This window comes from Lynx canadensis, chromosome D1, assembly GCF_007474595.2.
Source record: "Lynx canadensis isolate LIC74 chromosome D1, mLynCan4.pri.v2, whole genome shotgun sequence".
In the NCBI taxonomy this organism is placed as follows: Eukaryota; Metazoa; Chordata; class Mammalia; order Carnivora; family Felidae; genus Lynx; species Lynx canadensis.
In genome coordinates, this window is record NC_044312.2 from 54,986,514 (window position 1) to 55,002,607 (window position 16,094).

Here is a 16,094-nt window from a genome sequence, read left to right on the forward strand (position 1 = left end):
AAAAATTTAAAAAAAAAAAAAATTTTAATATATATTTCCTTTAGCACGAAAATGATAAAAGAGTTATTTTGTTCTCTCTGATTCCAGTAGCTGCTGGTGGTGGTGACGATGTCAAATAACGGCCTAGACATTCAAGACAAACCTCCAGCCCCTCCGATGAGAAACACCAGCACTATGATTGGAGCTGGCAGCAAAGATGCTGGAACCCTAAACCACGGTTCCAAACCTCTGCCTCCAAACCCAGAGGAGAAGAAAAAGAAGGACCGATTTTACCGATCCATCTTACCTGGAGATAAAAGTACAGTATTTCATTTTTCTCATCATTTGTGTACTCTGTTTATTTTTCTTTTGCTTTTTTTGTTTATTTATTTATTTTATTAAATATAATTTATTGTCAAATTGGTTTCCATACAACACCCAGTGCTCATCCCAACAGGTGCCCTCCTCAATGCCCATCACCCACTTTCCCCTCCCCCTCCCGCCATTCAACCCTCAGTTTGTTCTCAGTATTTAAGAGTCTCTTATGGTTTGCCTCCTTCCCTCTCTGTAACTTTTTTTTTTCCCTTTCCCCTCCCCCTTGGTCTTCTATTAAGTTTCTCAGGATCCACCTACGAGGAAAACATATGGTATGTGTCTTTCTCTGCCTGACTTATTTCACTTAGCATAATACCCTCCAATTTGTATACTTAAAACAATTTTTTTTTGTAACCTAGATAAAAGATCTCTCCTTTCCTTGACTTAATTTTCCTTTAATGCCTTTTCTCCCCTTAAATACTTCCTTTGTCTTTCTTTCCTAACGTGGCTGAAGTCAAATAGAAAATAGACTTATTTTTATATTTTATTAACTATATCTGAACAAAATTCTAAGAAAATAATTATTCTGTTACCAAAGTTTAGACAATCTAACGCCAAATATTTACTTATTTTTTAAGTAAGTGATTAAACTTTTATGAACTCACAAAATATAAGAAATACTGGAATGTCTTCATTTGTAAATGTTTTTTTGTAAATATTTATTTATGTTGAGAGAGAGAGAGAGAGAGAGAGAGAGAGAGAGAGAGAGAGAGAGAGAGAGAGAGAACATGAGTAGGGGAGGGACAGAGAGAGGGAGACAGAGGATCAGAAGCAGGCTCTGTGCCAGAGCCTAACACAAGGCTCGAACTCACCAACTGTGAACCATGACCTGAGCCAAAGTAGGAAGCTTAACTGACTGAGCCAACCAGGTGCTCCAAGAAATGTTTTTTTCTCAAGCTAGTTTCATTTGGAATGTCTTTCTGATTCTTGATTGCCTCTTATTTATTCGTATGCCCCCATCTCACATAGATTTGGAGATTAGATATCGTAAGAAGGGTAAGGAATAGCTGAGAAAAGGAAGCAGGACCCAGCATGAGTTTGCTAAGGATAAGTCATACTAGGTGGGCTCATTTTCTTTTTACTGATAAAACTTCTAGAAGAATAATCAGGATTTTAATAGTGTATCTCATAAAGTCACTGAGATCCTATGGACAAGAAGGTCATGAAATAGAGGTTTGGGTATCCACATTGATAGATGACTTTTGTTTGACTCCCCAAATGTTTATTTAAGTGGCTATTGATATGAGGTAAAATTCTCAGTCATGCTTGCAAGTCCTTTTCTTGTGGGGTGTTGACAAAATTGGCTTTCTGTTTATAAATAGTTATCATAGCTTCTGATTTAGATGGACCTGGTTCAAATCCTGTATTCATCACTTACTAGCTCTCTGACCTTAGGTATGTGAGTCACCTCCTTTGACTTTTAGTTTCCTATCTGCAGGAAACATTGGGATTTTCATATCTCTAAAATTGGGATAATATTTCACAGGGTTGTTGTGTGAAGATTACAGCAAATTTCCTAATTAAGTACCTTCCACACAGAAGGTACTCAAAAATTAGTACCCTTTCTCTTTACTCCTCTATTGAAGCTAGGAGGCATTAGACTATATGATAAAATCAGAATTGGGATTCTGAAGCAGTAGGCCAAATATAACAAGCACAATGTGAATTGCAGAAAATATCTTACGTTGCAGAAAAATATAACTGCATAACTATAGATCAGTATAAGATGGTAGATGATAGTATTATTAACCAAATAGGGAACACGGGAAGAGGAACAAGTCAGGAGGTTTGTAGTTGGAGAGCAGGAAAGATGATGACTTTAAACACATCGCATTTGAGGTGAAAAGATAATTTTAGGCACTTTGCATCTGAGATGTCTTGACATAGAGATGTCTAATAGGCAGTGATATTACGTATAGGAAATGATTCTTGAATAACTGAAATGAGAACTATTGAGGATTATTATTGAGTATTTGGGGCTTGTGTCTTTGTGTGTGTTTACTCTTTCCTCTATTCCACCTTCATTGTGAGCCCTTTGGGGGCCTAGATAGAAGAGATAGGGGTAAGTTGCTTAGCTTTCATTTTCTGGCTAATTTATTTATGTAGTAGTGGTTAACTTCCTAGGATACAGGGGCTATGATCTAGGTGGTATTACCCTGCCCTAGAATCTTCTCCCACATATATAGTCACTTTGTATCCCTCAATTTAGGTGGATGCTTATTTTTTTTTTTTAATTTAAGTAAATAAATTTTATTTATTTATTTATTTTATTTATTTATTTATTTATTTATTTTTTTTTTTATATATATATGAAATTTATTTTTAACATTGTGCTTTAACAACCATAGTTCTTTTTTTTTTTTCCCCCCCAGTGGCTGAAAACTTTATTTTTTTATTTAAATTTTAGTTAACACACAGTGCAATATTGAGTTCAGGAGTAGAATTCAGTGATTTATCATTTACATACAGTACCCACTGCTCTTCACAACTAGCAACCTCCTTAGTATCCACCACCCATCTAGCCCACCTCCCCACCTCTCTCCATCAACCCTCAGTTTGTTCTCTGTCATTAAGAGTTTCTTGTGGTTTGTTTCCCTTTCCTCTCTCCCTGCCCTGTCTTCTCATATTCTCATCTGTTTTGTTTCTTAAATTCCACGTATGAATGAAATCATATGGTATTTGTCTTTCTTTGATTGACTTATTTTGCTTAGCATAATATATTCTGGCTCCACCCACGTCATTGCAAATGGCAAGATTTCATTCTTTTTGATGGCCAAGTAATATTCCACAATGTATATATACCACATCTTCTTTATCAATTCATCAGTCAGTGGACATTTGGGCTCTCTCCATAGTTGGCTATTGTTGATAATGCTGCTGTAAACATCAGGGTGCATGTATCCCTTGGAATCTTTGTATCCTTTGGGTAAGTGTCTAAGAGTGGAATTGCTGGCTCATGGGGTAGTTCTGTTTTTAATTTTTTGAGGAACCTCCATACTATTCTCCAGAGTGGCTGCATCAGTTTGCATTCCCACCAACAGTCCAGGAGGGTTCCCTTTTCTCCACATCCTCGCCAACACCTGTTGTTTCCTGTGTCATTAATTTTAGCCATTCTGACAGGTGTGAGGTGGTATCTCATTGTGGTTTTGATTTGTATTTGCCTGATGATGAGTGATATTGAGCATCTTTTCATGTGTCTGTTACCCGTCTGGATGTCTTCTTTGGAAAAGTGTCTAATCATGTCTTCTGCCCATTTCTTAACTGGCTTATTTGTCTTTTGGGTTCAACAATAATTCTTGAACTCTATAAATAAGTAGGTCTTTGGCCCAAGTTTCTACATATAGTAGAAAGGACTTTTAAAATTAAAGTTGGAATTGTTCTTGCTGACTAACTAAGATTCCTGCCTCATAGATACCATCAAAATTAAAATTTTTTGTGTTTCAAAGGACACCATCAGGAAAGTTAAAAGATAACTCACAGAATGGTAGAAAATTTTCTTAAATCATATTTCTGATGAGGGACTTGTATCATACATATATGGAGAGCTATTACAACTTAACAATAAAAAGACAACTCAATTAAAAAATGGGTAAAGGATCCAAATAGACATTTCTCCCAAGAAGATATACAAATGGCCAATAAGCACATGAAAAGATGCTCAAAATCATTAGTCATCAGGGAAATGCAAATCAAAACCACAATGAGATGTCATTTCACACCCACTAGGATGACTATAGAATAACAAGTGCTGACAAGGATGTGGAGAAATTGGAACCCTCATACACTGCTGGTGGGAGTGTAAAATGGTACAGCCACTTAGAACAGTCTGGCAGTTTCTCAAAAGATTAATCATAGAATTACCATATGACCTAGAAATGGAAACATGTTCACACAATACTTACATATGAATGTTTATAGCAGCATTATGCATAATAGCTAAGAAGTAGAAACAACCCAAATATCCATCAACTGATGAGTGGATAAATAAAATGTGGCATATCCTAACAAAGAAATATTACTTGGTAATAAAAAGAAATGGAGTTCTGATCCATGCTACAACATGGGGGAACTTTGAAAACACTATGCTAGTGAAAGAAGCCAGTCACAAAGGACCATATATTACATGATTCCATTTATATGAAATGTCCAGGCAAGTCCATAGGCCAAAAAACAGATGAATGGTTGCCTGGCGCTGTGGGAGGAGGCGGATGGGATCAGAGGGTAATGGCTAAGAGGTATGGAGTTTCTTTTTGGGGTGATGAAAATGTTCTAAAATTGATTGTGAGAATGGTTGCCTAGCTCCATTAATATACAAAAAGCCACTGAATTTTACACTATATGGATGAATTGTATGGTTTTAAAACCTTTTTTTTTAAAAGAAGATTCTTGCCTAAAACAGCAGGTACAAGTATAACCCTCAGACATCATTGAGAACGAAAGGGATGATCTTATGTACTGAATGGGGAGGTGGGGTTCTGAATATCTGGGTTGTGGTCTTAGTTCTGTTATAAATTGGCTGTCTTTTTTTGGGTCAGTTATTTCTCTGTAGACTTCAGTGCCTTTATCTACAAAACTAGAGTCAAACCAGTAGACATATAAAGTCTCTTACAGTTTTGAAATCCTGTAATTCTATAAATAAGATTATAAAGATGAAATTGGATTGGGCTGTATATGTAGGTGGAAAGAAAGTAGGCCATTGTAAAGTACTTTAATTAACGATAAAGCTGTAGACCCAGAGGTTTTGCTTGGACACTCGCTGAGTGATCCTTGGTCAAATCTGTCCGAAAATAAATCTCATAGCTCAAGATCAAAGCTGTATCTTTATAAATTCAAAGCATAGATGTAGAAAGCATAGAGTTATAAGTAGTTCTTGTGAAATCATCTAGTAACCTCTCTTTCATCCCCTAGTTACACATTTTCTATGCATGCCCTGAGCCCAGAGATTTCACCCCTTTAAAGAACACCTACCTAGATGGCTATAATTAATGCATACATCAAAATGAAATAAGTGCTTCTTTCCCCTTTTGTTTGGATCCTTTGTTCAGTTTAATTCTGTGCTTGTTGATATTATCTTTCAAACAACAAGCATTTTTGCCCTTCGCCCTGTGCCTCATTTAGTCCTGGCAGGATACAAACCAGTGTTGGCAGTCTTTGAAGTGGTATGCCCTTACTAAAGTATTTGGTCTAGAAATGGTCTAGAACTGGACTTAGAGAACCCAGCTTGAGTCCTATCTCTGACATTTATTCTGTGATTTCTTTTCCTTTTACCAGTTGATTTTAATCTCAGTATCCTCATCTATAAAGTGGGAATAATCATAATTCCCTATCATGAATAGGCTTTTGTCATTTGACATAGTAGACATAAAGTAGTAGACATTTTCTAAACTGTAAAACATTACAAATATGAGGGGTTTTGTTTGTTTGTCTTAATGGGAAACTCATTTCTTGTTTTAATCTGATGCCCACAAGTCATTTTCAGTTGAGGAGGCTGAGGTTTAGAGAAAATTAAATTGCTCAAGATCTCACAACTGGAAAGTGGTCGAGATGAGTGTGGAACTAAATCTTCCTAAAGTATCTGTTACAGCATAACCTACTCTCTCTGTTAGTTGTTCTCAACCCAGATTACTCATCTGACTCACCCATGGTGCTTTTAAAAAATAATAGGTGTCTAGGTCCTACCCGGACTTTTGGAGCCAAAATTACCAGAGTGGTAGTTTTAGGTCTCTAAAGAGATTTGGGAAAGGAGAAAGAAGAGTCTTTGTGGCCTGCAGTAGTGGTTGAGATTTGAGCTGGCAATGGTTAGAATGCTTGTGGGCATTACCTAATGCTGACCTCCAGCACGGCTTCAGTGTGTGCCTGGGGAGATGCATAAATAATTGGAAGAAGCTGTAATTGAAGGCCTGTAATAGGTGGCGCTGGGTTGCAGAATTCTGTGTGGGAAACCTGGTACCTGTGGTTGGGGTCTGGAGCCTTTGGCTTATTCTAAGAAGTCCCGCAGCATTTAGTTTGGAATCTTTTTCTGGCTGAATTTTCACAACCAAAGTGGAATTCTCCAGGCTTGGGAAGAGTTGAGCAAAGTTAATTTTAAAACTGGACTACGTCAGTGTTTATCTCTCCCAAGTTTGGAGTGTTTTACTGCCTTGAGCTCAGATTAACTCCGCTGAACCAATGAGAGGTACTTCTTAAAAATAAATCTTTTTAAAAAATAAATAAGGCCAGGGGCGCCTGGGTGGCTCAGTCGGTTGAGCGTCCGACTTCGGCTCAGGTCACGATCTCACGGTTCGTGGGTTCGGGCCCCGAGTCAGGCTCTGGGCTGATGGCTCAGAGCCTGGAGCCTGCTTCCGATTCTGTGTCTCCCTCTCTCTCTGCCCCTCCCCCATTCATGCTCTGTCTCTCTCTGTCTCAAAAATGAATAAACATTAAAAAAAAAAATTTAAAAAATAAATAAATAAATAAATAAATAAATAAATAAGGCCAGTAATTTGTGCTGAAACCCGGATGGCTATACCGCACCATAGGATTTGGCAGTGTCAGCCTCATTTCCCATGCTATTTGAAAACCAAATGGACTACAGATAGGGTTAAATCAGGATGTGTGAGGTTGCAAGTTTCTTTTTCTACTTTGTTTCTTCAAGCTAGTCATCTCTAGTTACATGACATCAGGATGATTCTTTTTTCTTCTCAGCCACAGTTTGTCTTAATGAGTAGGTTGGGAACTCTTACTCTGCAACTCTCTCACATTAATGATAACTCATTTTGTAAAGCTCTTTAGCTTATAAAGCATATACATTTTCTTTACCTTAGTTGATCCTGAAATTAATAATAATAATAATAATAATAAAATAGTAATAATAAATAGTAATAACACAATAGTAATAACCATAAAATGGTAACAACAATAACCCAGCTACTATCTATTGAATGCCTATTAATTTCCACACAGTATTTTAGGAGCTTTGATGTTTGTAAAATATACCAGCCCTTTTAGGTAGATAAATATTTCCATTTTGTAGTCCGTAAACTCAGGTTCACAGTGATTAAGTAACTTTCCCAAGGTGATCTAGTTAGAGGGTGGCTGAGTTGGGATTGAAGCTGATTCCACTGTAAAGCACTGATACTCTTATGCTTAGCAGGTCAACAACTTGCCCAGGGGCACATGCTGCATTGTTGTAGTGCATGGAGTCTGAATTTGAATCATTGTCTCTCGACTTCTGGACCATACCCTTTCATTCTTCTAAGTCTTTGGACACCATATAGTGTTTGAGGGCTCTCATCCTAGAGATATTCATACAAGCGCCTTTAGTAGAACTGATTTGGTTGTTTCTTTTGCTTTAAAACAACTTTGCATTGAATGACATTCATTCTGTCACTTACTGGCATATTCATTTAGTCTGCAATATGGGGAAGGCACAGTGCATACAAAAGAAACCATGTTGGAGTTTAAGCACTTGAAGTTGTCGCCATTGCCCATCCCTGACTTTGAGACTTTTGGTAACTTGCTTTACCTTTCTTAGCCTCAGTTCTTTTACCTATAGTATTGGTACACAATAATATTTATCTCATAGAATTGTTGTAAGGATTATGAGACTAAAGATGTGAAAAATGTTACGCAAAGTAAGCCTTGTTAAGACTTGGTAAAATTTTGGTGGCTATTACTGCTTGCAGTCATAGTTTTCTTTTGGAATCTGTGATTAACACTTCAGAGTTGTTACGATATTTACAAAATAGCAGCTCTTGACAGGGTTCCTCTAAGGTAGAATTAAAAAATGGTTTTGGGGTAAGCTACCTTTCTCTGTCCACATATAGGCCTGTATTTCCTGTTGGTTGAGATAGGGCTAATGGGAAGGCCAGATTAAGCTATTTTGGGCATTGAGACTAAGCAGACCCAAGAACAGGTTTCCCAAGAAGTTCTCAAGAGTTCTCTGTAATATCTGTCAGAAGCAGGAGTCTAAGCTCTGGATATGGGCTTGGATCTCTGGAACAAATAATATATTTGAAACTGAGGCCAAAAAGGTAAGCCTCTTAAAACTACAAATCTTAGATACTCTTCATTTCTTTCTTATTCTAATTCTCTCTCTTTTCCCTTTTTTTCCCTTTCTTCCCTTCTTCCTCTGTGTTCTCTGATTCACTTACATAGTTTTTGTCCACAGGGTTGGAAGCACTGATGTACATATGATACTAGGAGTTTAGCCTGGCAACCAGTTATATGTTCAAGATTTTCTAAGGAATTAATAGTATAAAGTATTCTGTTTGGGGTTTGGTTCCTCCTGCAGTGTTCTCACTTACTTGTTGTATGGCCTTGGACAACTTCCTGAACTTCTCTAGGCTTTCCTGTCTTTAAAATGAAAAAGATGGAGGTGCCTGGGTGACTCAGTCGGTTAGCATCTGACTCTTGATTTTGGCTCAGGTCATGATCTCATGGTTTATGAGATTACACCCTGTGTTGGGCTCTGTACTGACAGCATGAAGCCTGCTTGGAATTCTCTCTCTCCCTCTCTGCCCTTCCCCTCCATCAAAAATAAATAAATAAACTTTAAAAAAATAAATAAAATGAAAAAAAATTGGACTAAATGCTCTGTAAGTTCGTATGTGGCTCATGAACCATGGTTTCTTATAGGTCCCCTCATTGAACTTTCACCTTTATTTGTAAAATGCACGTTTCAGAAGTGTACAGTTTAGTGTTGCATTGACCACATCTATGTGGCCACTAACCTGTCCAACAAAAAAGGATATAAGCAGCCCCCTAGAATCTCCATTCGTTTTCTCTTGCAGGCACTAACATCTCTCTCTTTCCCAAAGGTAAACCCATTAATGAGTTGCTATACATAGAATCATACAATGTATATTCTTTTCTTTGTCTTCATTTGATTAACACTGTTTATAAGATTTATCTGCAATTTTACATACAGTTTAGCTCATTTCCATTGCTATATAATATTCTCTTATAGGATTATTTTCCATTGTACTATCGATGAACATCAGGTTGGTGTCAGTGGTAGACTCTTATGGGTAATGTTTTCTGATCACACTTGTGCATATTTTTATAGATGTATTCACACTTTTTTGTTGAGTACATATACATAGTGAAAATGCTGGATCATGCAGATACTTATGCTAAACTTTGGTTGATAATTAAAAAATTCAAAGTTCAAACACATGGCTGTTCAGTTTATATTCCCACCAGTCATGCATAAGAGTTGCACTTCACTTTTTTGTCACCACTTAGTTTTGTCAGTCTTTAATGAGGTTGAGCAGCTTTTCATGTTAATTGGCCATTTGGATATTCTTTTTTGTGAAGTGCTTATTCAAGTGTTTTGCCCATTTAAGAAAAAAAATTTTTTATTGATTTTCAGGAGTTCTTACCTAGATATAAGCCTTTTGCCAGTTGAATATATAGCAAATATCTTCATTTATGCACTTAATGGTATCTTTGATATATGTATGACATGGTGTCTTTGATAGAATTAAATATAGCTAAATGTATTATTTCCTTTCTAATGTTTTCTGTTCTGTTTTTAGAATCTTTATCTACTATAAGTTATGAAGATTTTTCTATTTGAATTTTTGCTATGTTCATATACACAATCCTATTATCTGTGAATTGTGATAATTTTGTTTCTTCCTTTTTAATCCTTCTTCTTTTCTTTCCTAGTTGCACTGACTAATGCCTTCAGTATTGTGATAAATAGCAGTGACACCCTTAATCTTACTTGTAATCTCAGAGGAAAACTGTCAACATTTTACCATTAAGTTTGATGTTGGTGCTAGTGTTTTTGGTAATTAGCTTTTATTAGATTCAGTGGATTCCCTTATAATCCTAGTTTGCTATGAATGTTTAATCACAATTGGATATAAAGTTTTAGCAAATACATTTTCTCCTTTATTTTGTTCTTCTGGTATATTGCATTTACTTTGTTTAAAATACGGAGATATAATTCATATACCATACGGTTCAGTGGTTTTTAGTATAGTCACAAGATTGTACAACATCACAATGCTCTAATTCCAGTACATTTTCCACCACCCTAAAAAGAAACCCTGTACTTTGCCATATTTCCTTCTTCCCCTTGGCAACCACTAATCTACTTTCTGTCTATGGATTTGACTTCTCTGGACATTTTATATAAATAGAATCATACAATATGTGGCCGTTTGTGACTTGCTTCTTTCACTTGGCATGATGTTTTTAGGTTCATCCGTGTTGTAGCATGGGTCAGGACTTCATTTCTTTTTACAGCTTAATAATATTTTGTTGTATGGATATACCATTTATCTGTTTATCAGTTGAGGGACATTTTGGTTTCTATGTTTTGATTATTTTGAATAATGTTGCTATGAGCATTCACTTACAAGTCGTTGTGCAGATAAAGGTTTTCATCAGATTCCTCTAGACTCATACTTACTAGTCATCATAGAAAAATGTGCTAGCAGCAGCAGCAGCAGTTGTCCCAGGCAGCCTGACGTTTATGGCCTTGGGATCTGGGACTACCCGTATCCTGAGTTTGCTTTATTTCCTCCATTGTATCATCCCTCAGTCCCATGCTTGGAGTACATCTCTAATAATACCTTATTAAATTTGGTTGACTTGCTGGGCAGATAGAAAGCTGGGGCAAAGATCACTGTTTTCTGGCCCTTTGTTTATTCTGTTTCCTTCTGGAATGCCCTTTTCCATTTCTGCCTGACCAACTCCTGTTTATTCTTCATGATTTCTTTCAGGTATTATCTTCTCCAGAAAGGTGATTTTTACCTACCTTTATCTATACCTGAACATGGATCATTGACCTATTTTGCACATTGAAGACTTGATCTAAGAAGAAGAAAGTGACTTTTCTAGGGTCATAAAGTGAATTAATGGCAAAGATAATACTGGATCCATCCTCCACTGACTCCTAGTCCAGGACAGATTTCTTTTAACTTCCTGACCTCAGTGTTCTCAGCTCTGAGATGGGGATAATCTATGCTGTCTGGTTCTTGGAGTTGTTGTAAGGAGCTAGTGAGGCAGTGACTGTGAAAAGGCTTTGTGAAGGGCTATACACATGTGAGTGTGATTGTTACTTCCAGTAAGGCATTCGGTGAGTGCCAGGTAGCTCTGTGACTAGGTGGCTTCTCCAGTTCTGTCCTGCTTTCCTGCCTCAGGTGTCCTGTTTCCTGCTGATGCTCTCCAGTCAGTGACTACTCAGCCTAAATTGCATGGCACGCAGGATAAATTCTGTCCACTAGGGTTCTTTTCCCCCTGTACTTCCCTCCTCTCCCACTTCAGCCAAGCCCTTCTTTTCTTATACTCGTTCTGGTCTGTGTTAAACTGTTATTTCAGTAAGTAGTTGCTTCCAGTCAAATCAGTCAGTAAGGATCAGAGGCTATCACAAAGGGTAAAAGACTTGATCGGGTGAACTGAGTCTTACCACCATATGCTCTGTGATACAGTGAGTCAGTTTACTTCTTAGGGCCTCTTACTTCAGGAAGTAGAATAACAGACTCTAAGGTTACTTCTTAATGTTTTGGGGGTGTTCTTGAATTAACCTATTCTGTGTTGGGTCCTCAATGGAAGATTTGGAAGTATAACGATCATAATTAGAAGCCATGATTATGGTCCTCAGGAAGCTTACATTTTAAGTAAAGGAGTAAGTCTTTAAAATAGCAAGGAATCATACAAGACAGGAAATGACTAAATGCATGGTGGTGTGGCAGACTCAGTGTCTTGGGAATTCACAGAGGGAGGAAAAGTCAGGAAGAAGTAAGTGGGACTTGGACCAGTCTTTAAAAGATGACTGAGAATTTGACAGGGAGATTGGGAGGAAGAGCATTCCAAAGTAAGGAGAAGAAAAAGAGCAAAAACTTGGAGGTGGGAATATGGGAGGTATATGCAAAGGTTATGGGACAAAAAGTGACCAGTGGAAGCCAACTTCAGCATTACCCTGTATGTTCATGTGTTAAATGATTTCATTTCCTTGGGGCTCTTTTCTATAGATTAATCATCCTCTAAGCCCCTCTCTTTTTGTGTCTCCATTACTGGAGTTTCTTTTGTATTTGACATTCTATGCCTATAATGGCATGCTATATAGTATATTAATAACATAAATTAGAAATGATATGTAAAAATATAAGGTATAGAAGTATAAAATACAAATCCAAATAAAACATAAAAGGGGCGCCTGGGTGGCTCAGTCCGTTAAGCGTCCGACTTCAGCTCAGGTCATGATCTCACAGCTCGTAAGTTCGAGCCCCTCATCAGGCTCTGTGCTGACAGCTCGGAGCCTGGAGCCTGCTTTGGATTCTGTGTCTGCCTCTCTCTCTGCCCCTAACCCACTCGCATTCTGTCTCTGTCTCTCTCAAAAATAAACATTAAAAAAACAAAAACATAAAAGTTGTTTTTCCCTACCATCTTTTAAATGACTAGATCAAGGGAAATTTAGGAACGATAAGCAGTTCCAAAGCCCTGCAACATGTCCCATGCATTCTAGCTATGAGTAAGACAGATGGACTTATGTCATAAATGACTGCTTTATTTGGGCCCTGCTAAACTCTTGGCCTTTCCTTTCTAAAAACAGCTGCTTCTTGAAGGGAAATTGCCAAGTGCTGAATAGCTTAAACTCTAGCAATTGGCATGTAGGCAAATAGTTCTTATTAAGACACTGAGGAAAGGAACTTTGGAATCAGACTTGGGTTCAAATCCCAGCTCTTACTAACTGTGTGAGCTTGAGCAAATTATTTAATGGTTTTTGTTTGTTTTTTGTTTTTTGTTTCTTCATCTGTAAAATGACAATCATAATAATCTATCTCATAGGATTATAAGAATTCAGGAAAAGAATGTGTTAAGTTATGGTATCTTACACGTGGTAAGTTCTTATTTAATATTATTTCTTTTCCTTTTATACCAAAGTATATTTTCTTGACTCAACTTGAAATTCTTTAGGGAAGGTGAAAAATAGAATGTAAAGGGCCTCGGCTTTGAAGCCACACCTTTTGAATTGCAGTCACTTCAATAACTGTAGGCAAATCTGTGCTTCAGTTACTTAATCTATAAGTAAAATTAATTGCCTCTCAGGATTGTGGTAATTATATGAGATGATGTGAATGGAGTACCTATTAAAAACTGTAGGATGCCATGTCAAGAGGAATCCAGCTACAGAGTCTTGAGAGTATTCATCCCTCTGTTATCATAGACTCATGGAATGTAGGAGCTAGAAGGGTCCTTAACAATCATCTCATCCATTCTCTCCATTGTTCATATGGGAAAGCTGAGAATCTGGACTGTATCACGGTGTGTAGAGGCAAAACTGGCCTGAACTCTAGAACCTTCTTGTTCCTCCCACCACATTTTTCATCAGGATTTTCATTTCATCAGGGTTACCCAGTTATCCTGGGTCTGTGGAGACATTAGGACTTCAGAATTTCTTTGGGCCAGTGTACTGAGCTCCCACAGAGCAGGGTTTTCAAACAGGACTGATGATGGCTGAGTAACAAGGATTGTGAAAGTCAGGTCAGATCTTGTAAAAATGAAACATTTATTCCTGTCCTGGAAAGAATTTGCCTGTTTCAGGCAGATTTCCTTAGACTCCTTGCCAAGTTGAGTTAGGTATGTGGTTATTTGTTACTTTCTTTACTTGCTGTCTGTACACCTGTTTTGTGCCAGGCGTGTGCTATCCATTGAGGATCCATAATGAATTGGACATGGCCCCTGCACTTGGGACTCAGTGTGGTTTTTCCCAAGAGAAACCCTTAAAATAGGCAATTACTATAATGGTGCTGTGGGAACAGAGCAAAGGGTGAAGGACTGCCCAACCTAGAGATCAGGGAGGACTTCAGAGAAAAGATGACCTTTAAGTTGAGACCTGAAAAGGATAAATAAAAGGCTGAGGTAGCAAGGGAAGGGAAAAGGAAAGGCAGGATTCATAGGCAAAGGGAGTAGCTTGAGAAAATGTGAAGAGGTGTAAAAGAACCCATTATGTTTGGTGACGTAACTGATTCAGTGTAGTTGGTGTAGAGTGTGTGAAACATAAGTAGCAGGAGGTTAAAAGAGGGTACAAGTTTGTAGGGTGGAGCTTCTGAAGCTTTTTTGTTTAATAGCATAGTTTTAAGTTCACAGCAAAATTGAGTGGAAGGTATCCAGATTTACTGTATACCTCCTGCCCTCATATGTACAACCTTTCCCACAATTAGCATCTTGTACCAGGGTGGTGCATTTGTTTCAATTGATGCACTGACATCAACATATCATGTTCACCTTAGGTCTGTATTTTATGTTAGGGTTCATTCTTGGTGTTGTACACTCAATGGGTTTGGACAAATGAATAATGACATATATCCACCATGATAGTATCATACAGAGTAGTTTCACTGCCCTAAAATTCCTCTGTGCTCTACTAATTTATCGTTTCTTCCCTCCTAACCCCTGACAACCACTGATTCTTATGCTGTTTCCATAGTTTCGCCTTTTCTAGAATGTCATATAATTGGAATAATACAGTTCATAGTCTTTTCAGGTTGATTTGTTTTCCTAGTAATATGTATTTAAGGTTCCTCATTGTCTTTTCATGGCTTAATAGCTCATTTCTTTTTAGTGCTAAATAATATTCCATTTCCTGGAGGAACCACAGTTTATTTATCCACTCACCTACTGAAAGATATCTTGGTTGCTTCTAAGTTTTCGCAGTTATGAATAAAGCTGCTATAAATATCCATGTGCAAGTTTTTATGTGAACATAAGTTTTCAGCTCATTTGGGTGAATAGCAAGGAGTGCAATTGCTGGATTGTATGGTAAGAGTGGGTTTAATTTTGTAAGAAACTGCCAACCTGTCTACCAAAGTGACTTCCCATTTTGGATTCCTGCCAGCAAGGAATAAACACTCTTTTTTTAAAAAAATTGTTTAATGTTTATTTATTTTTGAGAGAGAGAGAGAGAGAGAGAGAGAGAGAGAGAGAGAAAGCAGGGAAAGGGTGGAGAGAGAGGGAGACACAGAATCTAAAGAAGGCTCCAGGCTCCAAGCTGTCAGCACAGAGCCTGACATGGGGCTCAAACTCATGAACCGTGAGGTCATGACCTGAGCCGAAGTCGGATGCTTAACTGACTGAGCCACCCAGGTTCCCCAAGGAATAAACATTCTTGTTCTTTCATAGCCTTGTCGGCATTTGATATTTTCAAGGTGTGTAGTGGTATTTCATTGTCATTTTAATTTGCAATTCCCTAATGACACATGATGTTGCACATCTTTCCCACCTGTATATCTTTTTTGGTAGTTACTTGTTCAGGTCTTTTGCCCATTTTATTAAGGTTGTTTGTCTTATTGTTGAGTTTTAAGAGTTCTTCATATATTTTGGATAACAGTCCTTTATCAGATAAATCTTTTACAAATATTTTCTTTTATCTGTGGCTTGTCTTCTCATTCTCTTGATTCTCAAACTTTTATATGCACATGAATCGTTTCTGATCTCATTAAAATTCAGATTCTGATTCAGTAGGTCTGGGTTGGAGCTTGAGATCCTACATTCCCAGTAGTCTCCCAAGTTGTGTTGATGCTGCTTGGAATATCAAGACTATAGATCACCTTGGTTGCTGTCTGCATTGGAGGGGACCAGAATGCAGGTGACAGGTGACTTTTAGAATGATCCAGGCCATAGATAACAATGCCTGAAAGGGGGTGGTAACAATGAAAATGGAGAAGAGTGGATAAATTTGATTTCTGTATAGCAGAGGAAATTGTTAGTAACCTGGGGACTGAATTTAAGAGAGATGGGGAGAA

At 37.6% G+C, this 16,094-nt stretch overlaps 1 protein-coding gene across 4 annotated transcripts in view; it reads left to right on the forward strand.

Annotated features, from left to right (window-relative positions):
- PAK1 (p21 (RAC1) activated kinase 1) overlaps positions 1-16,094 on the forward strand; it is a 159,433-nt gene that overhangs the window by 89,376 nt on the left and 53,963 nt on the right. For 3 of the 4 annotated variants that reach the window (XM_030331034.2, XM_030331032.2, XM_030331035.1), the window contains one exon: positions 88-298. In XM_030331034.2, coding sequence (XP_030186894.1) covers positions 109-298 — 190 coding nt within the window. In that variant the 5' untranslated portion in view covers positions 88-108. The remainder of the gene's footprint in view (positions 1-87; positions 299-16,094) is intronic. The other variant, XM_030331033.1, reaches the window with a different exon arrangement.